Genomic DNA, 26,835 nt, shown 5'->3' on the forward strand with positions numbered 1-26,835 from the left:
ATGTGGAGAAGTGTGAAGTGGGAGGGCTAATAAGGAAAGACAGTATCGTGTAAATGGCGTGATTTTGAAAATGCGGATGAGCCGTGAAATAGCCATATTCTCAAATCCTTGAAGGTAGTAGGGTTGGTTGACAAAGCAGTTAAAAATCATCTGAACCGTTTGCATTCACAAATAGATGACAAGGAAACAAAGCAAAGAGATTGTGTTGGAACTTTATAAATCACTGGTTAGACTTCAGCTGATGCATTGTAGGTAACTCTGGGTGATACACTTAGGGAAAGATGCAAAGGCCTGAGAAAGTAGCTGGAAAATTTTCCCGTGCTTCTTTCCATGGGTTAATGTATAGTGTTCAGTGCCCACTTCACCCTTTAAGAACATAATTGTTTTGATGTAGCTCATAGGGCACCTCAAGGCTGTCCTATTACTCAATAATATTGACGCTCATGAAATAGGAAGGCCAGTATCCAACTGGATACTAAAATTGGTTCCAGGACAGAAAACAGCGAGTCACACTAAATGGTTCTTTTTCTAGACTGGTAGACAATGTTGTTCTCGAAGACTTTGATGGGTAGGGTGGGGTGGGGGGTGGGGGGTGGTGGTGGAATGGTGTGAGGGTTTGGGATTTGTTATGTGTGTCCAGGAGGGTTTCTTGAAGCAATATGTTTGATCATGTACTTTTACAGCACAGAAGGAGGCCATTTGGCCCATCACGCCTGCACTGGCTCCTGAAAGAGCTACCCGTCTAATCCCATTCTCCAGCCCTATCTCTGTAGCCTCTAAATTCATCTCTGGTATCCATATGTTCCCAGTTCTCTTTTGAAACCTCTAATGGAATCTGCCTCTACCACTCTCCGAGGCAGCGCATTCCAAATCCCAGCAACTCTCTGAGTAAAGAGGCTTCTCCTCATCTCATTCCTAGCTCTCTTGCTGACCAGCCTGAAATTGTGACCCCTAGTCACTGACATACCAACTAGGTGGCATGAAGGCATAGTGGCTACTAGATAGCATGGTGGCACAGTAAATGGAAGGGGCAATACTAGATCCGATATTGGTGAATGAGCCCAGCCAGGTGATCAAATTTTCAACGGGAGAGTATTTCAGGAACAGTGAAACTAATTCCGTAAGTTTTAAGTTACTTATGGATAAGGATAAAAGTAGTTCTTGGTTGGAAGTATTAAACTGGGGGAAGGCTAACTATGACAATGTTGGGCAGGAACTGCGGAACATAGATTGGAAGCAGCTGTTTAAGGGTACATCCAGATCTGTCATGTGGAAATCTTTTAAAAGCCAGTTGATTAGAATTCAGGACCAGCATGTACCTGTGACAATGGAGATAAGGATGGCAAGATTCGGGAACCTTGGATGACAGGAGAAATTATGAGCTTAGTCAAAAAGAAAAAGGAGGTATACGTAAGGTTTAGGAAACTGAAGACGGACAGAACTCTCAAAGAATAAAAAAAAACACAGATTTAAGGGGGTTAAAAGGGGCCAGGAAATGTCCAAGGCAAACAGGATTAAGGAAAGCCCACAGGCATTTTATTTGTGTATAAGGAGCAAAGTGGTAGCTAAAGAAAGTGTAGGTTCAATCAAGGCCAAAAGAGTATCCTTGTACAAAATCTGTGTATCCTCTTTAGTCAGAGGAGAAGTTCTAGAAGACTAGAGAATAACCAATGTTGTTCCTTTGTTTAAGAAGTGCATCAGGGATAATCCAGAAAAATACAGGCCAGTAATCTTACATTAGGGAAATGGTGGGGAAATTATTGGACGAGATTCTTAGGGACAGGATTTACCCACATTTGGAAAAATATGCACTTTTAGCGATAGGCTGCATGCCTTTATGCAGGGGAGACCATGTCTCACAAACATGATTGATTCTTCCACAGAGTGCCAGCATGGACTCGATGGGCCAAATGGCCTCTTTCTATGCTGTAAATAACCATAACTCTGTGGAAGGGCACAGTGAGGTTTGCCAGAATGTTACCAGGGATAAGGGACTTCAGTTATAAGAAGGGGTCAGAAACATTAGGACTGATCCCCTTAGAAGTGAGAAAGGTAAGAGTTATTCAGGGTGATGAGGTTTTGATAGACAAAAATTATTCACTCTGGCATGTTGGTCAATAACCAAAACCCATTGATTTAAAAATATTCTGGGCCAAACTACAATGGAGATGAGGATGTTTTCATTCAGAACTTTGTCAGGGGCCAGAATGTTATAATAAAGAGGTCGTAGAAGCAGATTTGACAAATAATTTGAGAAAAGAGTTGCACAGGTACTTGAGGATAAGGAACTGATAGGATTTAAAGACAAAAAAAATGAGGATGTGGGGCTAAGCACCATTATTCTTTGAAAGAGCCAGCAAAGGCACAATAGCCTCTTTTTGAATCACGGGATCTACAGTGCAGAAGGAGGCCATTTGGCCCATCAAGGCTGCACTGGCAACAATCCCACCCAGTTTTATCCCTGCAATCCCATAAATTTACCCTCCTATTCCCCTGACACAAAGGAGCAATTTAGCATGGCCAGTCAACCTAACCTACACATCTTTGAACTGTGGGAGGAAACCGGAGCACCCAGAGGAAATCACGTAAACATGGGGAGAATGTGCAGACTCCACACAGACAGTCACCCAAGGCTGGAATTGAACCTGGTTCCCTTGCACTATGAGGCAGCAGTGCTAACCACTGTGCCACCGTGCTGTCCCTGTGCTGCAGGTTTCCAAGAAAACAAATATAATAACTGTTTATTTCTCTCATGGATCTTGTTCAGAAGACAAAAGTGACTATGCATCGAAGCCCATTCATCGGCTGTGAAGTACTTTGGGGTGTCTGTTTGAATAGTCGCAGTATACCTATCAAAAGAAGATGAACAGGCTGGAAAAATAGTCAGCTGGGGGGTGGGAGCGGTGAACTAATCGAGCTTTTTAAAATGCGTATAAGATTTGATAGAGTGGACAGAAGAGAGGATGTTTCTTCTCATGGGATAAAGCAAAACTAGAGGGCGTCAATGCATAGGATGGTCACCAAGAAATCCATCAGGGAATTCAGAAGAAGCAACTTTACCCCAGGACAGTTTTTTTTTATTCTTCCACGTGCTGTGGGTGACACTGGCAAGGACTGCATTTGTTGCCCCATCCCTAATTGCCCTTGAACTGAGTGGGCCATTTCAGAGTACAATTACGAGTCAGCCCCATTGTAGTGGACCTGGAGTCACATATAGATCCAACCAGGTCAAGATGGGCAATTTACTTCCCTAAAGGACATCAGTGAACGAGATGGGTTTTTAAGACAATCGATGATTTGATTTGATTTTTTTTGTTACATGTATTAGTCTACAGTGAAAAGTATTGTTTCTTGCATGCTATACAGACAAAAAGAAGGAAGGGAGAGAGTGCAGAGCATAGTGTTATAGTCATAGCTAGGGTGTAGAGAAAGATCAACTTAGTACGAAATAGGTCCATTCAAAAGTCTGATGGCCGCTGGGAAGAAGTTGTTCTTTAGTTGGTTGGTACATGACTTCAGACTTTTGTATCTTTTTCCTGATGGAAGAAGGTGGAAGAGAGTACGTCCAGAGTGCACGGGATCCTTGATGATGTTGGCTGCTTTTCCAAGCAGAAAATGTAGACAGAGTGATTGGATGGGAGGCTGGTTTGTGTGATGGACTGGGTTTCTATGGTTTGATGATCACAATTTCCTTTATACTTCAAATTAGTTTGAACTTGAATTCTGCCAAGTGCTGTAGTGGGAGCTGTGCAGCTGTAGATTAGTTGGAAAAGTTCTGAAGAAGAGTCAAGACCTTAACTCTGTTTTCCTCTCTCCACGAGTGCTGACAGACCTGCTGAGTATTTTCAGCACTTTGCTTTCATTCCAGATTTCAAACATCTGCAGTATTTTGCGTTTAGTTATCCCCAGTGTCCCAGGTCAATTCTTACTCCCCCAGTAAATATCACAAAACCATGGATTATCTGGTCATCATAGTATTGTTTATGGGGGGTTTTGATGAGCCCTCATTGGCTATTACATTTTCCGCATTACAATAACTACTACATTTCAAAAGATACTTCATAGGGTGTTAAACGCTTTGAGACATCTGACAGTTGTCCTTTTTCTCCCAGACAATGATGAGACTTTGTAACTGGTTAGCACAGGGAGTAGTTGAGGTCAATAATGAAGGGGTTAAAATCATTGAGTAGAGTTCCACTATGAATTAAGTACAGCAGAGTTCCCCACTGACACAGAATTTCACCGCTATTCAGTGAGATTTATACTTCACACCACCAACAGACTAGACAAAGCTTTCAGAAGTTTAAATCAGTCTTTATTCAAGCTATAGTGAGGAAGTCTTCCTTCCATGAGGTGGCGTGTAAACTGTGAGTGATACATGGCATGAACAATTATACCTTTGCTTATCATATAAGTCATTTGCATATACCAATCACAAGTATACAATTGTTCTGAAGTTATTGATATCCAATTACAATTACTAGTTCAGATTATTTTGTTTATGCCAGGTGAATATAGTTAAACGGTTAAAGTCTCCATGTTCCTGTCTAATTATAATGATTAATTACTAATGAGGTATGCCTACATAGCTACACCATTCAAACATACACACCAGCTGTTATGGCTACCACCTTGTGGTCTTCAGAGTTCTCAGCCTCCTGTCCCTTGGTCCGCTTGTTTGAGCTGCCCATCTGTAAGTGTGGGAACTGCATCTTCACAGCAGCTTTCCTGAGAACTGTGCTGTACTTAATTCACAGGGAAACTCTACCTCATTCAATGATGTTAACCCCTTCAATAGTATTGCTGCATTTCTGGAGAGGCTCAATAAATCCACCAGGGAGAGAGGAATAGTGGGTTGTGCTGATAAAATTAGATGGAGAAAGACAGGATGAGGTTTGAATGGTTCATAAATACCAACAAGGGCTGTCTGTGCTGAAAGGAGTGTTTCTGTGCAATACTTCCTATGTATTCCTTGGCTGTGCAACATAAGTACAAGTCTGTCCTTTCATAAGCAGCCAGTTCTACAATGTTGCATGCAGTTCATTTGTTCAGACCCCTTTCTCAAAGCATCTAGAAGCACTGGCAGAGAAACTTCAAGAGAAATAAGGAAAAATGAAACCCCAGCAGCAAATGGCAAAGAATTTCAGGGTATATTCAGAGGGAGTCTTGGGCTGGAATATTCATCACAGGGAATTGAGAAGCCGCAGACAGGCCTCCTGATGCTACGGCACCCATTGAGCATTTGCACTTCCACCAGTCAAGGATAGGAACACAGGAACAGAGAAGGCCATTCAGCCCCTCAAGCCTGTCCTGAAATCAGAACTGATCCGTATTGTAACTCTATTTACAACCTGGGTTCTGTAACCCTGAATAATCTTGCCTAACAAAAACCTATCACCAGCAGTTATTAACTTTTTTAATATTTTGGAATGTGGGGGGCAAGAGAGTTTCAGATTGCCACCACCCCTATGCAAAGAAATACTTCCAGACATCACACTGAATGGCCTCGCTCTAACTTTAAGTTCACACCTCTTTGGTCTAGTCCCCTGACTGTTGAAGAATTTCTCTCTATTTACCCTTTCAAATCCTTCAATTAGATGACCTCTTAATCTTTGAGACTAAAGAGAATACAAGCATTGAGAACTGAGTATTGTTAAATATACCCTCTTTAAGCCATCCCAGAAAATTTGACACAACAGAAGTCAGGAGAGATTTGCAAAGCAATTATCTGATGTTGATCGCTTGGTATATTCTGAGACTTAATTTGTCCCACATTTAATTATTTCGCTCCAAGTTTGCTCAATGTTAGCATAGTGTAGGATTTGTTATGTAATTAAAATGGCTTTATTTCTTTTCATTGCCTTTCGCTGTTTTATTTGGCTGGTTCGGAGCCTGCATGAGTCATTCCAAAGCACATGGAAACAATTAGGATCTGGGGGAAAAAAAATATCCTGACTCCACACACAAATGCACCCTTCAGACACAGCCAGAGTCTTGTGTCTGTTTAAGCTTTCAAGTGCTGACTTACCAGCTCTTGGCAACGAGCGGTTTAAATGAACCCAGTTTCTTAACCTCTCCATTGAAGTTTCAAACGATTGTATGTTGTTACCTGGTTGAGGACAAAACTAAAGACCTCGGACAAAAAAAAGCAGCAGGACTTGGTGTTTCATTTCATCCCATTGAACTACTGGGACCAGATTCCCAATCATGCTGAATTGGGTCCTGTTACCAAGACTGTTGGTGTTTCTTCTTTTAACCCACACTTTTGGACAAGCCCAGCGGATGACTCAAGATGCTTTACTCATGCAATACATTGAGAGACGCATCATGCTACTCGAGGTAAGTGATACCATCAGCACCGTGCATGCCTCATGTACCTTTGAACGCAGACCGAAAGAAAACCTACCAAATTACTAACATTGTTAACTTGAATCAATATTGCATTGTTAATTTGTGCCTGGGCATTCCTTAATCAGTTATTTAACTGTGATATTGCGATTAAATATTTCAGCGATGGCATTTATTCTATTCAGCGAGCAGAAAACTGACCTTGTTTAATGAAATTATAAGTGGATTTGATAAGGGGAATGTTTTCCACTGGACAAAGAATCACAATCAGAGGACATTGATTGAAAAAAAGACAAGGAGAAATAATTTTCTTTGGTGTGTTTTATGCTCCAAATTCCTGAAAGGGAGATGGAAGCTGATTGAATTATAATTTTCCAAAGCAAATTAAATGAACTTTTAAAAATCATTACAGGGAAAGAGCAGTTTAATTGGGATTTAATTGGCTAGCTCTTTCAAAGAATTTGCAGAGACACAATGGGCTGAATGGCCTCCTGCTGTCGAAATACAATCCAACCTCCCTCTGTCCCTCTAAATTTCTTATTTATTTTGTATTTCTTGACCTTAATCATTTGTTCTCCCCAAAATACATTACCTCAGAGCCCTCCGGATTGAACTGTATTTGCCACTGTTCTGCTCACCTGACCATCTTGGTGCAGACTCAATGGGCTGTGACATCTTTCTGCAGTTTTCTTACTCACTATCAACCGCATTGTCAATTTTTATATCATCTGCAAACTTTTTCATCACGCCCCCTGCTATTAAGTTTAAATCATTGATGTATACCATGAAAAACCAGGGATTCAGTGCTGAGCTCCACAGAGCCTCACTGAAAACAGCCTTCCAGCCACACTAACACTCACTCAGTATTATCCTTTACTTCCTGTCACTGTTAGGAATGCTAGAAAGAATGTGGACCGCAGCAGTTAGAAGCATATAAAGTAGGAGACCATTTGGCCCATCAAGTCATGACTAATCATACTTTCCAGCCCCAATTCATTGCCCTGTGGGTTATGGCATTGCAAGTGCCTATCTAAATGTTCCTTTATTAATGTGATGAGGGTTTATATCTTCATCATTCTTTCAGGTGGTCAGTTCCAGACCACAATCACCCTGTCGGTGAAAAATAATGTTCAAAGAAGGCAACTCACCACTTCCTCTGCAGCACAACAAGGGATGGACAATAAGTGACACATTGGTAGAATAATTAATGATCAGGAAAGATATTCTTCTCAATATCATAAGATGCCTACAGTGCAGAAGGAGACCATTCAGCCCATTGAGTCTGCGCCAACTCTCCAACAGAGCATCCAGCACCCAGGCCCTATCCCCGTTACCCCTTCATCCCCTTGACCTACACAGCTTGGGACACTAAGGGACAATTTAACATGATCAATCCACCTAACCTGTACGTCTTTGGACTGTGGGAAGAAACAGGAGCACCCAAAGGAAACCCAGGCATACACAGGGAGAACGTGCAAACTCCACACAGACAGTCCCAGACTGGAATCGAACCCAGGTCCCTGGTGCTGTGAGGCGGCTGTGCTGACCACTGTATTAGTGTGCTACTGAGAAGACTGCATCTGCGGCACTAAATACTAAGTATTTACAACATAGAAACAGACCATTCAGCCCAACAGGTCCATGTTGGCGTTTTCACTCCACATGAGCCACCCTAACCCTTATAAGTTAGATGCACATTGCAGCCTCATGTAGGACATGCATAGGCACTAGCCTGGACCAGGGTGACATTGCTCCTCTATGGGAGGAAGTCCTAACCATCTAGTCTTTGTTCATTTCTCCTCCTGTAATCAGATTTTAGCAGGACTGGTGTTGGAACAATAATTTCCAACTGTTTGGCTGGCACACCAACAGAAAACAATCAGACCACTTCTGTCCTACAAAGTCCTACAATCCAGTCTCTGTCTATAAATCCAGATCTACCTTATACGATGGTCGTGAAAACACCCACTCTGAAAAACGTTTGACTGTATTTAAAACAGTGAGCTAACAGTGAGTGGGGAAATCATTAACAAATGCTCTCAATGGTCATGAAGTTTTGTCTCAAGAAGATAAACGTTTCCTGTTATTTATTCAAGTAATATTGAAGTACCATGATGTTCTCACCAGAGGGCTATGTTTTTATTAACATTGTTATTATTATGTCAAGTTCGGAGCAGCAGAACACTTATAAAATAGTTTGCCAAATTATTTGTTGGAGCAGTGTTTTGAAACTGGGTCTCACAAACATTTCTCAGTGATTTACTTCTTAATTTCCAGCTGAGAATGGGTTAAATTATAAGGACAGGTTGCATAGACTGGGCCTTAGATTCAGGATTGATATAAAGTAAAAATTTATATAGTTATTAGTCATGAGTAGGCTTACATTAACACTACAATGAAGTTACAGTAGAAATCCCCTAGTCACCACGTTCCGGCGCCTGTTCGGGTACACTGAGGGAGAATTTAGCGTGGCTAATGCACCTTTCGGCCTATGGGAGGAAACCAGAGCGTGTGGAGGAAACCCATGCACGCACGGGGAGAATGTGCAGACTCCACACAGACAGTGACCCAAGGTGGGAATCGGACCCAGGTCCCTGGCGCTGTGAAGCAGCAGTGCTAACCTCTGTGCCAGTCCACAATAATTGAGGCCTTTGCCATGATTAAAGGATTTGATAGAAAAAAGAGAAACTATTAACTCTGGTGGGTTAGCCCAAAATGTGGGGGCAAAACCTAAAAATTAGAGTCAGACCCTGGAGGGCGAATGTCAGAAAGCATTTCTTTGCGTGAAGGATCATGGAAATCCGGAACACACCACCACACCCTATGCACAAAATGCACTAGTTAGGTGCATTAGATCCATGCTAAATTCTCCCTTAGTGTATCCAAACAGGCACCAGAGTGCAGCAACTGGGGATTTTCACAAGTAACTCCATTGGAGTATGAATGTAAGCCTACTTGTGACACTAATAAATAACCTTAAACATCCCAAAAGCTGTTGAGGGGTGGGGGATGTCGAATGAAAATTTCAAAGTGAGTTTGATCATTTTTGGTTATTAAAGATTATTAAGGATTACAGAACTAAGGCAGATAAATGAAGTTAAGATACAGATCAGCTCTGGTCTAATTGAGTGGTAGAAGAGGCTCAAGGGGATGAATGACCCATTCCTCTTCCTATGTTCTTATGAAAGTTCCAGATGTGGAGACATCTGCTAAAAATAGAACGTATGGAATGCAAATAACAAATGTCAATAGACAAGGCACGCAGTTATATAACTCTCCCAATGTTACAATTGTAAGCAACGATTCAGGGACCAGCCTACATCAATAATGCCTCTTCATTATACACAGAATTATAGAATCTTACAGCACAAAAGGAGGCCATTCTGCCAACAAGTCTGTGCCAACTCTTTGTCAGAGCGGTGCAATTAGTCACACTCCCCTGCTCTTTTACCATAGCCCTGTAATCTTCTCTTATTTAAGCAATTAGCCAATTACTTAAATGAGTTGCTATTGAATTTGTTATTGAATCTGCTTCCACCAAATCTTTCAGTCGGCGCATTCCAGATAACAACAACTGACTGTGTTTAAAAAAATACTCTTCGTTTGGTTCTATGGCCTTAAATCTACACCATTTGTTTGCTGACCCTTCATCCAATTTTGAATCATGCATATATTTAATTTGTGGCATGTTTCCTTTCACGACTAGACTTAGTTCTTACACAAAAATGTCATTTGTATATTTGCAACCTTATCCAATCCTCTCGATCGGAAGTCTTCAACACTTAACACCAAGGTTATCTCTTCACTGAATTCACTTTGATAACAGGACCGGCTGGAGAAATGTAACCAAGACATGAACAAGTACGTGAGGGAGTTTCGAGACTTCCGGAAAGAAATCACAGTCCGCTTGGATGGGTTGAATATTTACAAAACTGAGTTTAAGAACGAGGTGGAGGTTATGGGATCCAGAATTGAGAGGATTGAAAAAGACATTGACTATCTCGAGGCGCAGCAGCCCACTCAGCCATGTGTGGAAGTCGATGAAAAACTGATTGAAGAGCAGATCCAGCAAGCAGAGGAGAAGAAAAAGGCCAAGCTCCGGATGGTTTCAGGTGAAAACTCTTGATTTACTTGTCACGAGGCCCCATTTTGCAACCTGCCCCTTTTTTTCCCCTGAAGGAATAGCCTCTCTCCTTTTAACCTGTCAGGGTGTGGGTGATTCCAGCCAGATCCCACGTATCATCCACTCTTCCTTGTCTCATCTTCTTGCACCGCTAGTCTTACTATTGCATCTTGAGGTAAATTACCTTGTATAATGAAATAAATGGCCACTTTGGAGAGGTTTTAAGGAGTAACCAGGTCATTAGATAGTCAAAAGAGGTTAGAATCAGAGAACACTACAGTGCAGAAGGAGGCCATTTGGTCCATCGAGTCTGTGCTGACTCTCCAAAAGAGCATCTTACTCAGGCCCCATACCTTTAACCCCACATATGTATCACATCAATCCCCCTAACCTACACATTTTTGGATGCTTAAAGAGCAATTTAGCATGGCCAATCCACCTGTCCTGTACATTCTTGGATTGTGGGAGGAAAGTGGAGCACCAGAGGAAACCTACGCAGACATGGGGACAAACTCCACACATTCCATACCTTGAAAGGAACAGTTGAGTTTTGCAGTTCTCGTGGTTGCTATTTTATTCACAGTTAGGTTTGTGACTGTTGGGTTGCTAACTCAGTAACACCGCCATCTCCAAGAATACATTACGACTGGGTCACGTTTCCAATGTGTTGTCAACATTCCAATATGGAAAGAAAGACTTTCATTTATCCAATACTTTTCACCACCTCAGGACATCGTAAAGTCAAGATAGTCAACATCTTTTCCCAAAGGTAGGGGAGTCTAAAACTAGACGGCATAGCTTTAAGGTGTAAGGGGAGAGATACAAAAGGGTGCAGTGGGGCAATTCTTTTGCACAGAGGGTGGTGAGTGTCTGGAACAAGCTGCCAGAGGTAGTAGTAGAGGCAGGTACAATTTTGTCTTTTAGAAAGCATTTAGACAGTTACATAGGTAAGATGGGTATAGATGGATATGGGCCAAGCACGGGCAATTGGGACTCGCTTAGTGGCTAAAAAAATGGCGGCATGGACAAGTTGGGCCGAAGGGCCTGTTTCAGTGTTGTAAACCTCTATGACTCTATGATTACGTGTTTTTTTCATTGCGAATTAAGTCCTCTCGTGGTGTATATTCATTGTGGTAATGTATGATAGTCACACCATTGTAATGAAGTGGATACCTCATCCAATGGCCATGTGTTAACTAGACTGGTGAGAGTCAGCAGCCTTTTCAGGTATTTATAAGTATTCCTGTAGCAACAACAGATGATCCACTTGCTTTCATATTGTTTTAAAGCACCAAATCCCAGTCCCATCCGACCTGCCTAAAGGCCAAACCTCCGAAAGCAGTTGTCTCAACACCCACCACAGTCTGATTCGCAGTTCAGCATCCCACCAAAAACAACAATGACTTGTATTCATGGACCATCTTTAGGTGCCTAGAGGAGGGTTACCAAACAAAATCTGACACTGAGTCACGTGAGGCAATATTACAGCAGATGGCCAAAGGCTTAGTCAAGAGAGGTAGATTCTAAAGAGTGTCTTAAAGGAGGAAAATGAGATACAGGAGGGGAGCTTTAGGAAGGATATCTCAGAGCTTAGGGCCTTGACAGCTGAGGGCCTGACCATCCAGGGTAATGCATTTTGGTAGAAGAAACATGGGGAGATGATACAGGCTCAATAGTACAACTTTGAGGGAAGGATAGGAGCAGAGCAACCTCAGGATTCAAATGCATAATTCTCTGGAGGTGGCCAGGCAAGCTGAAACAGTTGTTAAGAAGGCTTATAGGATCTTTTGGTTTATAAATAGAGGCATAGGGCCTGATTTTACCATTGCATTGTGCCCGTTTGGTAAAGTCGGGTGTGAGGCAATCAGCGCCCGTGTAGATGCCCAGGGAAGTGGGTCAGATGTATCTCTGGTGGTGGGGGGTGAGAGAGGCCCAATGGATCTCTGGTGGGGGGGAGGGAGGTCAGATGGATCTCTGGTGGGGAGGGGGTGGGTGGCAGGGGCAGAGGGTACTGCTGCCACTCTGCGGGCGATCGGTGGGGGGGGTGGGTGAAGTGGGACAGGCGGTTACAATCAATCTGGGCAGCTGCGGGGTGGGTGGATAAGGGGGACAGTTATATTGTGGGGATGGTTGATGTCTGTGGGAGCCATCGCTCCCGGGCCACTTTATCTGCTTTTTGCGGCTCTGGGGCGATGTGACAGGGGCACGTGTGACAGGGGCACATTTTTCCATGTTTTTTTTCACTGCGCATGCCCAGTTGAAAGGTCCAATCGGAGCTGCAGCATTTCAAGCGCAATAAGCCCTGCCCGCAGCACGATTAAGACTCACGATTTTTTTTCAGGCTCAGTGTGTATGGGAGCGCCTGAGAGCAGGTTTATAAGTCAGATCTGAATTGCACCCAGATTCAGCATTTAGAATCACAATGGTAAAATTGGGCCCATAGGGTACAAGATTAAGGAAGTAATGCTACACCTTTACAAATCATTGGTCAGACCACATTTAGACATTGCTTTCAGTTCTGGGCACTGGAAGGAGGTTAAAGCCCTGGAGAGGGATTGCAAAGGAGATTTACTAGAATGACACCAGGAATGAGGAAAGATTGGAGAAATTGGACTTACTGTCCTTGGAGCAGAGAAATTTAAAGGATGATCTTATTAAGGTGTTCAGAATTATGAACAATTGATAGGGTAAAGAAGGATATTCTGTTTTCACCAGCTGGTATGTCAGTGATTAGGGGAGGTCACAATGTCAAGATGTTTAGCAAGAGAGCTGGGAGTGAGATGAGGAGAAACTTCTTTACTGAGAGAGATTTGGGTTTTGGAATGTGTTACCTGGGAGAGTGGTGGAAGCAGATTTCATAGGAGATTTCAAAAGTGAGCTAGATACATAGTTGCTGAATTTAAAGGGCGAAGGAGGTAGGGCTGGAGAATGGGACTATCTGGGTGGCTCTTTCAGGAGTCGATGCAGACATGATGGCCTCCTTATGTGCTGTAAAATACTATGATTACAGCAGCAGGCGAACTGAGACAGGGATGAAGTCCAGCAATGTTACAGAGGCAGAAATAAATGGTCTTAACGATGACGTAGATATATGGTTGACAGCTCAACTCGGGGTCAAATATGACACCAAGATTGCTATGACTGCCAGACAGTCCCCAGGGAGACAGTAGCTAGGGAACAGGTTTTGTAATGGAGTGCCGAAAATGGCTTCTGTCTTCTCATTATTGGATTGGAGGAAGTTTCAGTTTAATCAGTACTGAATGCTGGACAGTGAATTTAGTGACAATGGACAAGTTGCGAGAGATGCTGGTGAGGTAGACTGGGTCTTGTTCAAGTACAGGTGAAAATTGACCCTGTTGTTGGCTGGTATCATCAAGGAGCAGCATGTAGTTGTGAATTAGAATCAAGTCCAACAAATGGCATTACCATTGCTGAATCCCCCACTATCAACATCTTGGGGCTTACCATTGACCAGAAACTGGACTAGCCATATGAATACGTTGGCTACCAGAGCAGGTCAAAGACTGCATAGTGGCACAGTGGTTAGCACTGCTGGCTCACAGTGCCAGGGACCCGGGTTCAATTTCAGCATTGGGTGACTGTGCAGAGTTTGCAAATTCTCCCCACGTCTGTGTGGGTTTCCTCCGGGTGCTTCGGTTTCCTTTCACAGTCCAAAGATGTGCAGATTAGGTTGATTGGCCAAAACTAATTGCCCCTTAGTTGACCAAGATGTGTAGACTAGAGGCACTGGCAGGGCAAATACGTGGGGCTACAGGAATAGGGGTTAGTGGGATTATTGTTGCTGCAGCTTCAATGGGCTGAATGGCCTCCTTATGCACTGTAGGGATTCTGTGATTCCTGTGGGGAGTAACTCATCTTCTGACTTCCCAAAGCCTATCCATTATCTACAAGGCACAAGTCAGGAGTGTGGTGGAATACTCCCCACTTGCCTGGAAGGGTGCTGCTCCAACAAGGCTCAAGAGGTTTGATGCCATCCAGGACAACAAAGCCCCCTTGATTGGTATCTCTTCCACAAGACATTCAAACTCTCCACCAAGGATGAACAGCAGTGTCTGCCATCTACCAGATGCACTACAGGAACTCACCAAGTTTCCTGAGGCAGCACCTTCCAAACCTGTAAACATTGTCATCTAGAAGGGCGAGGGCAGCAGATACATGGGAACACCTGGATGTTCCCCTTCAAGTCACTCACCATCCTGATTTAGAAATATATCGTCGTTTCTTCACTGTCACTGGGTCAAAATCTAATGTCCCCCCAACAGCACTGTGGGTGTACACTCTGAGATTGTAACAGTTCAAGAAAGCACCTCACCAAAACCACTTTCCTAAGGGTAACGAGGGATGGGCAATAAATGCTGGTCAGCCAGCAACACCCATGTCCCATAAAATGATTTTTTTTAGAAATGAGTATTCAATGACCGCAGGTTTAGCAAAAGAACTGGATGTGAAATGAGGAGAATTTTGGGATGATTAAGGTCTGGAACACTGCCAGAAAGAGTAATGGAAGCAAATTTCATTGGAACTTTCAAAAGGAAATTGGTCATGAAATTGGGGAGAAGGTGCTTGCATGATTATGGGAAAAATGCTTGGGTGTAAGACTCAATTGGGTTGCTCTTTCAAAGAGCTGGCTGATTCAATGGGCTGGACGCCCTCTTTCTTTGTTGTAAGGTTCTATGATTATTGTTCTGTATTAATCCAGAAACTCAGCTAATATTCAGGGTGGGGTGGGGGTTGGTGGTGGTGGTTCGAATCCCACCACAGCAGATGGTGGAATTTGAATTTAATTAAAAGAAAATCTGGATTTAAGAATCCACTGATGACTATGAAACCACTGTCAATTGTCAGAAAAACCCACCGGGTTCACTTATGTCCTTTCAGGAAGGAAATCTGCAGTCCTTACCCAGTCTGGCCTGCTTGTGACTCCAGAGCCACAGCAACGTGGTGGCCTCTCAACTGCGCTCAACCAACTAGGGATGGGCAATAAATGCTGGACAGCCAACAATGCCCATGTACCACAAAATATTTTTTTTTTTAAATGATCTATTGAGCTAGCTTGGAGCTAGTTCCCTCTGTTCTTCTGTTGGACACTAAGAGGTGCAGTGATGCAGCTAACAATTGAGGACGGGCTGGTTTTACCCTTCCACCTGTAGGAAAGCACCCAGATTCTATATAGCACCTTCCAACATTTCCTAAGGGTAAAAGTGAGACACTCAGATATAGTAGATGTTTTGGCGCTGGATTGGTAACTTTAAAATCTATGTCTTGACTCCTCCCATGCCAAGTTGTGAAATTGAATTCGATAATGTTGGTAATTTGTGGGCTAAAAGTCAGCAGAAAATAAATAACCAATGACAGCTGGTTTGCCAATGTTCTCCAGACAGGGAACATGCCCGCCCTACACTGCTAGACTGGCATGTGGCATTTCAACAAGAAAGAACTTGCAATATATATAGTACCTTTCATGGCATTGGGGTACCCCAAAGTGCTTTACAACTAATGAAGTACTTTAAAGTTTTTTTTTGTTTACTTTATTCCAATCCAATCAAGTCAAATTAAAGCCAATTCAGAATCCCAACAAGTTGGGACATTTCCGATCCAAGCTGACAAGACTGGGCTCTCACCTCCTGTCTTGGGCTTGATCTACATGATCCAAGCTGATTGGAGTAGGTGTAGCTCCTCCTCCAATGTTTGATCTAATTTGCATCTTAGCCAAAAGGCCTAGATGCCGCTTTAAAAAATTGCTTCAAATGAAGCTGAAATGTAACCTAATGACTTCAGCCAAGTGCAGAATGTCGATACTATACTTGATCTTACCCAAAAGGCCAAGATAGAAATGATCCCTAAGAGTAGCTTTAAAGCATAATTACTGTTGTAAAGCAAGAATGCAGCAGCTAACTGATGCATAGTAAGCTCCCACAGTACCAAAGTGATAATGAATAGATAATCTGTTTTGGTGAGGGTGGTTATGAAATAGATGTTAGACAGATAACTGGGGAGAACTTCTGTGTTTGTCTTTGGACAATGTCATAAATATTTCACATCTACCCCTCTCCAACCAAGAGGGCAAACATGGGCCTGAGCTTAATTTCTCATGTAAAAGACAGCATTGCTTAGAGAGCAGTGTTCTTTCACTGAGGGAGTCTGTCTGGATTATGTGCTCAAAACTCTGAAGGAGGGCTTGGACCCAACCTTGTAACTCAAGGAGGAAAATGCAACCCACTAAGCCATGGCTAATACTTAAATTCTTACTGTCATATGATGAGGCTTAGCCAGCCAGTTAATTCTCATGGCTACAAATGATGGGATATAAGATCATCTTCTTTTGGTTTGTTTGAACAATGTACCGCAGTTACAGCATGTAACCTACAATGTTCTGGTATGTTATTTTGCTACACTATCATTATTAGTTATGGCTCAGTGTCACTCTTGCCTTGTTGATGATCGCGGTTTTGAATCCTGCTCCAGGGATTTGAACACACAAGTGTTGCCTGACTCTCCCAGTACAGCACCAAGGCAATGTTCCACTGTTGGCTGTGCCACCTTTTGGATGGCAGGTTAAACCAAGTCCCTTGACAGGAGGTAAAAGATCCCTTGACGCTGTTTCAAAGGAGTGCGGTGAAGGGATGAAAACAGAAAGTGCTGGAAATACTAAGCAGATTGGGCAGCAGCTGCGGAACGAGAAACAGGGTTAACATTTCAGGTCGATGCCTTTTATCTGAACATTTGAGATGCAGCAGATACTCAGCAAACCTAGAGTCTGCTTCCAGTCCCAGCGAAAAAAAGGAAAGAACGAAAGGGAAGGTCTGTGATAGGATGGAAGGCAGAGATACTTAATGGAAAAAGGGATGTGGTAATTGTCCCTTTAAGGAATTGTTCATAAACATGAGGAGTAGAGAGACATTCCAGCAATCAGTCTCGCCATCAAGAAATGTTTTTGAACCCGTAAGCGCCAAAGTACTTGACTGACCTGTTAAAGACATAACTGATGTCTCCATGGAAGCACATAGCAATGAAATGCCTGTGCCAGAAGAGGTACCCATTATTGCAGTTCCTGTTAATATCAATCCTGTGGAAACATCTCAGGCTACAAAATTATGCTGCTGCATAGAAAAATCCCCCAAAGACTCGACTTATGATTGTCCAACTCATGTACATAATGTTCAGTTAGTATTTGGGACTGAGTGAATGAGCTATTGAAGGTTGTATGAAGGACTTAAAGGGAGAGGGATGTGGTGATTACCCCTTTAAGGGCAACACAGCAGAGTAAAGTTCACATGGCTTGTGTGACCAATAGAGTATAGAATCACCCCATGCTGAGAAAGGCTCCTAGGCAGAGGGATGTTGGGGAGCTAGTTACAGCTGCTGTCCAATTCTTATTAATACATACCTTTGCGTTCACTGAGGTCTGTGAGAGTGCAACTTTGCAGTGGTGCAAGGTAAACGTTTTCCCTAATGCCCTGGGCAATACATATCCCTCAATCAACATCACTATTAGTTTTGGTTATTAGCTCATTAGTAGAACAAAATATTCTGGGTGTTGGAAATCAAAAACAAAAACAGAAAATGCTGCTTAAACACAGCAGGTCTGGCAGCATCGGTAGAGTGGGAAACAGTGTTAACACTTTGAGTCCTTTAACTCTGTTTCTCTCTCCATAGGTGCTGCCAGACCTGCTGAGATTTTCCAGCATTTTCTGTTTTTACTAGCTCATTGCTGTTTGTGGGGTCTTGCTGTGCACACATTGGCTGCCATGTTTCCTGCAATACGATAACGTTTAAACTTCAAAAATGCTTCATCGGTTGTAAAGTACCATGGAACTTCCTAGGCGGCACAGTGGTCTCACAGTGCCAGGGTTCAATTCCTGGCTTGGATCATGGTTTATGGGGAATCTGAACATTCTCCCTGTGTCTGTGTGGGGTTTCTTCCGAGTGCTCCGGTTTCCTCCCACAGTCCGAAAGACATGCTGTTTAGGCGCATTGGCCATGGTAAATTCTCCCTCAGCGTACCCAAACAGGCGCCGGATTGTGGCAACGAGGGGACTTTCACAATAACTTCATTACAGTGTTAATGTAAGCCTACTTGTGACACTAATAAATAAACTTGAAGTCCTGACAGGCACTATTTAAGTTCAAGTCTTTCTTATTAGCTGGCTTTTATTTTTGTCTGATCTTGCATCAGACTTTAAAACTTTATCACAACATCTTTAGCTGGTGACATTATGATATAATTGAACTACCAGGAGGACATTCAGCACACCTCTGTTATCTCAGACACATTGTCAACCCACAGTCTCTTTTTTTAAAGTCTTTAGTCAGCAGGCATTGTGCCCACGCAGAGAGAACTAGGCCAGATTGTCCAGCTGCTGCAGAATTATTGAGAGACATTTACCTCACCAAGACCAACTTGAAAACTGGGACCCCCTGTCTGGTTTTCAGGTTTCACTCCAGCAACATTTTTCCACGCAGACGTCACGATATTCCGACATAGCCAATCTTCCACATAGTCAAACTGGCGAGGAGGCAAGTGAAGACTGAAATCCAAGGCGCACTTTCCTCATTTAGACGTGTGACCTCCTGTTAAACAATTAATCAACATTTTCGTCAGAAGAGCTGAACTCGTTCTTTTGACTTTCTCATCCTGTTCACAGTAAAATAATACATGCGTTTAGGTGTCAGCTGTGACTCTGTGGGTAGCACTCTCGCTGCTGAGTCAGAGGGTGATGGGGTCAAATCCCACTCCAGAGACGTGAGAACAAATTCCAGGCTAATGCTCAGTGTAGTACTGAGGAAATGTACTGTTGGAAGAGGATTGTACTGTTATAAATGCCATCTTTTGGAATTAAGACAGCACGGTGGTTAACACTGCTGCCTCACAGCGGAGGGACCTGGGTTCGATTCATGGCTTGGGTCATTGTCTGCATGGAGTTTGCACATTCTCCCCATGTCTGCGTGGGTTCCTCCGGGTGCTCCAGCTTCCTCCCACAGTCCAAAGATGTGTGGGTTAGGTGGATTGGCCATGCTAAATTATCCCTTAGTGTCAGGAGACTAGCTAGGGTAAATGCATTGTGTTATGGGTATAGGGCCTGGGTGGGATTGTGGTTGGTGCAGACTCGATGGGCCAAATGACCTCCTTTTGCACTGCAGAAATCTATGATTTTATGACTAAATGTTAAACTGAGATTCTGCCTGCTCTCCCCGATAGATGTATAAAATCCCAAGGCACATTTTGAAAGAAAAGCAGGGATTTCTTCCTGGGCCAATATTTATCATTCCAACATTGATAAAATAGATTATCCAGCCATTATCTCATTTGTGGGAGCTTGTTGTGTGGAAATTTGGCAAATGCGTTTCCTACATTACAACAATGGTCACGCTTCAAAAGAACTTCATTGGTTGCAAAGCACTTTGAGACATCCCGAGGTCATGAAAAGTGATTTAGAAATGCAAATTGCCAAATTGAGTTTCTGACCTCATGTCCTCAAGGTCATTAAGATGGCCTATTTCAACGTCTATAACACTGCTTCTGTCTTGGCTCATCTGATTGAAATCCTCAAAGAAGCCTTTGTGACCTCGAGACTTGACTATTGCAACAAACTCATGGCTGCTCTCCCACATCCTACCTCCATAAACTTGAAGTCATCCAAAACTCAGTAGCCCATGTCTAAGCTCATATTAATCTCTGTTCATTCTTCAACTGCTCTCCACTGGCTATCTGTCAAGCAACATCTTAACTTGCTTATCCTTGTTTTCAAATTCCTCCACAGACTCACCACTCCTTAACTTGCGATCTGTTTCAGTCTTCAAGATAACCCTTCGAGATATCTGCTCTCCTCTAATTCTAGCCACCTTGAGTATCCCTGGTTTAATCCCTCTGGCGAGCGTGCGTTCATTTTACTCCTCCCAAAGCTCTGGAATTCCCTCCCTTTATATCCCTGCCTCTCTATTCCGCTCTCCTCCTTGGGCAGCACATTGGCACAGTGGTTAGCATCAGTGCCTCACAGTGCCAGTGGCCATGTTCAATTCCCAACTAAGGTGACTGTCTGTGTGGAGTTTGCACATTCTCCACGTGTCCGTGTAGGTTTCCTCCGGGTGCTCCGGTTCCTCCCACAGTCCGAAAGACGTGCTGGTTAGGTTGATTGGCCACACTAAATTCTCCCTCAGAGTAGCCGAACAGGGTGTGGCAACTAGAGGATTTTCACAATAACTTCATTGCACTGTTAATGTAAGCCTACCTGTGACACTAACAAATAAACATAAACTTAAGATCCTCCTTAAAACTTGCCTGGTCAATTTGTTTGTCAACTTATCTAATATCTCCTTATCTGTCTCATTTTTTTATTTTATAATGTTCCTGGGTGTGCCATGGAATGTTCACCACATCACAGGGCAATACAAATATTAGTTGTTGTTGATTTTGTTATCGATGCTTGTTATGATGGAACATCACAAAGTGCTTCATACACAATGAATTGACCTGAATCACACACTGACCATTCTTATTCAGGATGTTCAGCAGCAAAAATCCTAATCATAGAGACCCTATAATGCAGAAAGAGGACATTTGGCCCATTGAGTCTGCACTGACCACAATCCCACCAAAGCCCTATTCCTGTAACCCCACATATTTACTCAGCTAATCCCCATGACACTAAGGGTCAATTTAACATGGTCAATCAGTCTAACCTGCACATCTTTGGACTGTGGGAGGAAACCAGAGCACCCGGAGGGAAACACATGCAGAATGTGCAAACTCCACACAGATAGTGACTCGAGGCTGGAATTGAACCCGACTCCCTGGCATTGTGAGGCAGCAGTGCTAACCACTGTGCCACCATAATGCCATAATACTTTGCACTGCTCTAAACAAGTCACATCCCGTCATTTGTTTTTTCTCCACTGGATTTAGAAGGAAGAGTTGTGTTTGAGAAATTTGTTGTGAAGAAAAATATTTCAGATTAAGAGAAAAGCAATGGTGTAAATTGTGGCTAAAATGCTAATCATCACTTGGAACATTGGACTTAAGAACAGAGGTGAGCCATTCAGCCCTTCAAGCATTCTCTGTCATTCGATTAGATCATGGTGATCTGGTGGTCTCAACTCTACAAAGCTGGTTGTTCCCCCACTCCCCTCCATAATTCCCTCCTCTATCCAAAACCCAACTAACTCAACTTTGAATGAATTCAATTCCCCAGCCTCTCCGGGGAAGAGAATTCAGCTGATTAATGAACCTGTGAGAGGAAATATTCTCTGCATTTCCTTTATAAAATGGAGACATACTAAACCGTGTCCCCTAGTTCTAGACTCCCCACTCCCACGAGAGGAAGCAACCTCCCTGTGTCCACCCTACCAAGTCACCTCAGGATCTTCAATGTTTCAATAAGGCCACCACTCATTCTTCTAATCTCCAATGGGAATGGGCCCAATCTGTTCAATCTTTCTTCATGAGGAAGTGCAGGGCAATGTCAAAGCTGAAGCCTGGGAACAAGAAGTACGAGTCGGTTCAAGGAGTCCCAGGGCAGAGAGGTTGTTGGGCGTGGGGAGGTGCAACTGGGGTCTCGTGGGAGAGGCTGGAGCTGAGAGGGAGTTTTGGAAGCAACTGGACCCCGAGATGTAACTCTGTTGATTTCCCTCACGGAGGTGCAATTCTCCCACCATTCCAAAAATTAAGGATGGATCTGAAACAGCCCTTAAGTGACCAATAATTGACCCCTTGGGGCATCAACCGGGGCAATGGCGGGCTTCCTGTCTGAGGCATTGTCTGCCCCAGTGTAATATTGCTGTGTGGTCAAGATGGGCAGGAACCCAGTGAGAATCCCATTCCTTCAATTTCCATCTGCCCCACTCTCCACCCAAACCGCCTGAAAATCTGTCAGTTGGGAAGTATAAAATTTTGGCCATAGTGTAAAATGCAGATTGGCAGCCTGCTATATGCCTTTCTTGATTTTCATTAAGGAAACTGAGGAACTCCTCAATCCAGCCCCACCATAAAGAAAGAGTTGGCCTTTAATCTCCATGTGTAAATCATTAGATATTACCTCATACATGTATGCTATTATCACAAGGGGGGTGGCATTTAAAGCTCTGCAAGTTAACATACAGTTACATAAAGTTTTGCCTCAACCTCATCTGAACTACCTTGTTCAGTTCTAAGCGTGCATCTTGAAAAGATTATGTTGTTTTTGAAAACGCTGCTGCACTAATTCACCAACATGATACTGAGGCCAGAAGATTTAACTTAAACTCAGTTTATAAACTAGGTTTGTATTCTTGTGGGTTTTTTCTTCTTCATTCCAGGAGATAGGCGGCATGGTTGCACAATGGTTAGCACTACTGCCTCGCACACCAGGGACTCGGGTTCCTGGCTTGGCTCACTGTCTATGTGGAATTTGCACATTCACCCCGTGTCTGCATGGGTTTCCTCCAGGTGCTCCAGTTTCCTCACACAGTCTGAAAGACGTGCTGGTTAGGTGCATTGGCCATGCTTTATTCTCCCTCAGTGTACCCGAACAGGCATCGGAATGTGGCAACTAAGAGATGTTCACAGTAACTTCTTTGCAGTGCAAATGTAAGCCTATTTGTGACTAATAAATAATCTTTAAAAAAAACTATAGGCATCAACCATAGGGTGATTAGAGATGGCCATCATCTATCTCCCATCTCTAATCACCCTTCAGAAAGTGGTGGTGAATTGCCTTCTTGAACTGCTGCAGTCTTAGTGATGTAATTACACCTAAATAGCTATTGGCAAGGGAGTTCCAATAGAGCTTGTGAGTTTGGAAAGTGTTGTCGAAGGAGGTTTGGTGAGCTTCTGTAATGCACCTCAAAGATGGTACACACTGCAGCTACTGAGCGTTGGTGGCGGAGGGAGTGAATGTGTATGGATAAGCTGCCAATCAAGTTGGCCGCTTTGACCTTGATGGTGTCAAATTTCTTGAGCATTGCTGGAGCTGCACTCATCCGGGCAAGTGAAGGATAATCCACCACATTCCTGATTTGTGTCTTGGATAAGTTGGGGAGTCAAGAGCTGAGTTACTCTCTGCATAATTCCCAGCACCCAACCCGCTGGTGTAGCCACAGTATTTATATGGCTGGTCAGTGGTAACTCCAGGGTGTTGATGGTGAGAATTTACAATGACAATGCCATTGAAGATCAAGGGGATATGGTTAAATTCTCTCTTGTTGGATCGCCTGGAAATTGTGTGGCGTAAATGTTAATTACCACTTATCAACCCAAATCTGAATATTGCCCAGGTCTTGCAACAAATAATCCCAAATTGCTTCAATATTTGCAGAATCATGAATAGTGCCAAACTTGTGCACTCAGAATGGAGGAAAGATCATTGGTGAAGCAATTCGAGCAGAGATTAAGAAGACATTAAAGTGTTTAAGATTGGTGAAGGAGTTGTTATGTTTCATAGAATGACACTATTTTCCTCTAATGGAGGAATCTAAAACAAGAAGGCATATCTAAAAGAAGGGCGCAATGGTTAGCACTGTTGCCTCACAGTGCCAGGGACGCGGGTTCAATTCCAGTCTCAAGTCACTGTCTGTGCGGAGTTTGCACATTCTCCCCTTGTCTGCGTGGGTTTCCTCTGGGTGCTCCAGTTTCCTCCCACAGTCCAAAGATGTACGCGTTAGGTTGATTGGCCACTCTAAATTGCTCCAAGTGTCAGGGGGATTAGCAGGGTAAATACGGGTTATAGGTTACGGGAATAAGGCTTGGGAGGGACTGAGGTTTGTGCAGACTTGATTGGCCGAATGGCCTCCTTCTGGGCCATTCTCTGAGATTCTATGATTCTATAACTGACAGAGAATCCTCAACACCACTTTCCAAACCCACAGCCTCTATCACCTCGAAGGACAGGGTCAGCAGACACATGAGAACACAACCAGCTGGAAGATTCCCTCCAAGCCCCACACACTATCTTGGAACTATATCATCACTCCTTCACTGTCACTGGGTCAAATTCCCTGGACTCTCTTCCTAACAGCACTGTGGATGTACCCACACCACATGGATTGCAACGGTTCAGGAAGGTGACTCACCACCACTTTCCCAACAGCAATTATAGATGTGCAACAAATGTTGGCCTTGCCAGCAACCCCCACACCTGTGAAAAAAAAATAGTTTTAAATGACCTTCAAATTAGCATTAGGTCATTCAAGGGTGATGTCTGGAAACATTTGTTCACACAAAGAGCAGTAGAAAGCTGGAATTTTCGCCATCAAAGAAGATGTTAGACCTAAAGGTGATGGGCGGCACGGTAGCACAGTGGTTAGCACTGCTGCTTCACAGCTCCAGGGTCCTGGGTTCGATTCTCGGCTCAGGCCACTGTCTGTGTGGAGTTTGCATGTTCTCCCGGTGCCTGCATGGGTTTCCTCCGGGTGCTCCGGTTTCCTCCCACAGTCCAAAGATGTGCGGGTTAGGTTGATTGGCCATGCTAAGAAATTGCCCCTTAGTGTCCAGGATAGCGGAGGTTAGAGGGATTAGTGGGTATAATATGTAGGGATTATGGGCATAGGGCCTGGGTGGGATTGTGTTCTGTGCAGACTCAATGGGCCGAAGGGCCGCCTTCTGCACTGTAGGGTTCTATAAAGATATAGGAACAAAATTAGGCCATTTGGCCCATTGAGCCTGCTCTGCCATTTGATCATGGCTGACATGTTTCTTGACTCCATTCTCCCACCTTTTCCCTATAACCTTTGATCCCCTTACCAATCAAGAGCCTTTCTATCTGTCTTAAGTACACTCAATGACTTGGCCTCTACAGCCTTCTGTGGCAATGAATTCCATAAATTCACCACCCTCTGGCTGAAGAAATTTCTCCGCTTCTTTGTTCTAATGGGTTGTCTCTTTACTCTGAGGCTGCGACCTCGGTCCCTAGCCTCTCCTACTAATGGAAGCATCTTCTCCACGTCCACACTTTCCAGGTTGCAAGTCATCTGAAAAGGTCAAAACTGGGATTAGTAGATGTTTGTAAAGGTATTAAGAGTTACGGAAAACAAGGTTGGCTGATGGAGACAAGGTGCAGGTTAGCCATTATCTAATTGAATGTTAGAGCAGGCTTGTTGGACCGAATAGCCTCCTCCTGCTTCTATGCAGATAAACATCTCTAAAGTAAATCATTAGACATGTACAGAGCTTGGAAATTTTAACTCATAAAGTTTGAGGTTACTTTCCCAATTGTAATGCTATTTGCGGTCTGTTTCCAATTTCCAGCACCAGTCAAACATTCATGACATGGTTCCAGCGATTACTAACAGCTGGAGTCCATAGCAGTTCCTGGAAGTGAAACACAATCTCATCCAACACTCTGCAACACAAAACAAATTCATTTTGCAAAACATTAGTCGCTCGGATTGTAATCCTGGTGTTGTACAGATAGTGAAACATTAACATTATTTGTCGGGCTGTGATGACATGGATTTTGATGGAGTGGGACATCCTACACGTGGCCCCATTAGTTAAACTTTCTCCTCCACGCGTTCAGCTTGAAAGATGTTGCTCGCCAAGTTTGCTGGGAATGCAAACTGATTGTGATGCAGTGAGGGCAACAAGGCAGCCAGAATTCCAATGAGCGATGGGAACTAACAGTCTATCCCTCTCAGCAAGTGAGGTTTTAGGGTTGAGAAAGAAACAGAGCAATGACAGACAAGGAAATCAGATGATTGGAAACAAATTAGATCCAGAGAGGGAAATAAAACAAATAAAAAATAAGTTTAATATTGGCACTTTTGAGATCTCCAACAACAATTCACTACATGATAGAATGAGCCTATGGACAAAATTCTCCCTTCCTGCCCACCACAGGAATTGTAGCGGATGGGGGCGAGGGCCGGGGGGGTATGCAAAGATCCATTAATCTCAGGCAGGATTCTCTGGTTTTGTAGCAGCCGGAGAATCCTGCCCTACATATTTTTAGTAATCACTTCCGGCAGTCATTAACAATAATCACATAATTAACAACCTCCCTCAGTGTGCCTGAACAGGCGCCGGAGTTTGGTGACTGGGGGATTTTTACAGCAACTTCATTGCAATGTTAACATTAGTGACACTAATAAATAAAATTTACATCATTAGTTACTAGATTGACCTTGCTGTGGCCAACTTAATGGGCAACTAATACGTAAATCCAGCAATTTTATGAATCTCATGGAGGTTTTAAGATGTATTGTGGTGGACTTCTTCCAACTAACCACATGAGACCTAGGAACATGTTACAATTTTTTATTCACGGTTTCAAGCAAGGGGGGCACTGCCCCAGGGAAACCTCCAAAGCAGCATTTTCCTCATGCAGCACCCATTGCTCTAATATAGCTCTCACAGGCAGAGAACTTTAATACAG

General features: G+C 43.4%; 1 protein-coding gene across 1 annotated transcript in view; it reads left to right on the forward strand.

Annotated features, from left to right (window-relative positions):
• The first annotated feature begins 5,987 nt into the window (after positions 1-5,987).
• Positions 5,988-26,835, forward strand: part of olfml1 (olfactomedin-like 1) — a 36,738-nt gene continuing 15,890 nt past the window's right edge. Inside the window, exons 1-2 of the mRNA XM_080190020.1 lie at positions 5,988-6,339; positions 10,175-10,460. Of these exons, the coding sequence (XP_080046146.1) occupies positions 6,208-6,339; positions 10,175-10,460 (418 nt within the window). The 5' untranslated portion in view covers positions 5,988-6,207. The remainder of the gene's footprint in view (positions 6,340-10,174; positions 10,461-26,835) is intronic.

This window comes from Carcharhinus amblyrhynchos, chromosome 6 (genome assembly GCF_965287045.1).
Source record: "Carcharhinus amblyrhynchos chromosome 6, sCarAmb.v2.hapA, whole genome shotgun sequence".
In the NCBI taxonomy this organism is placed as follows: Eukaryota; Metazoa; Chordata; class Chondrichthyes; order Carcharhiniformes; family Carcharhinidae; genus Carcharhinus; species Carcharhinus amblyrhynchos.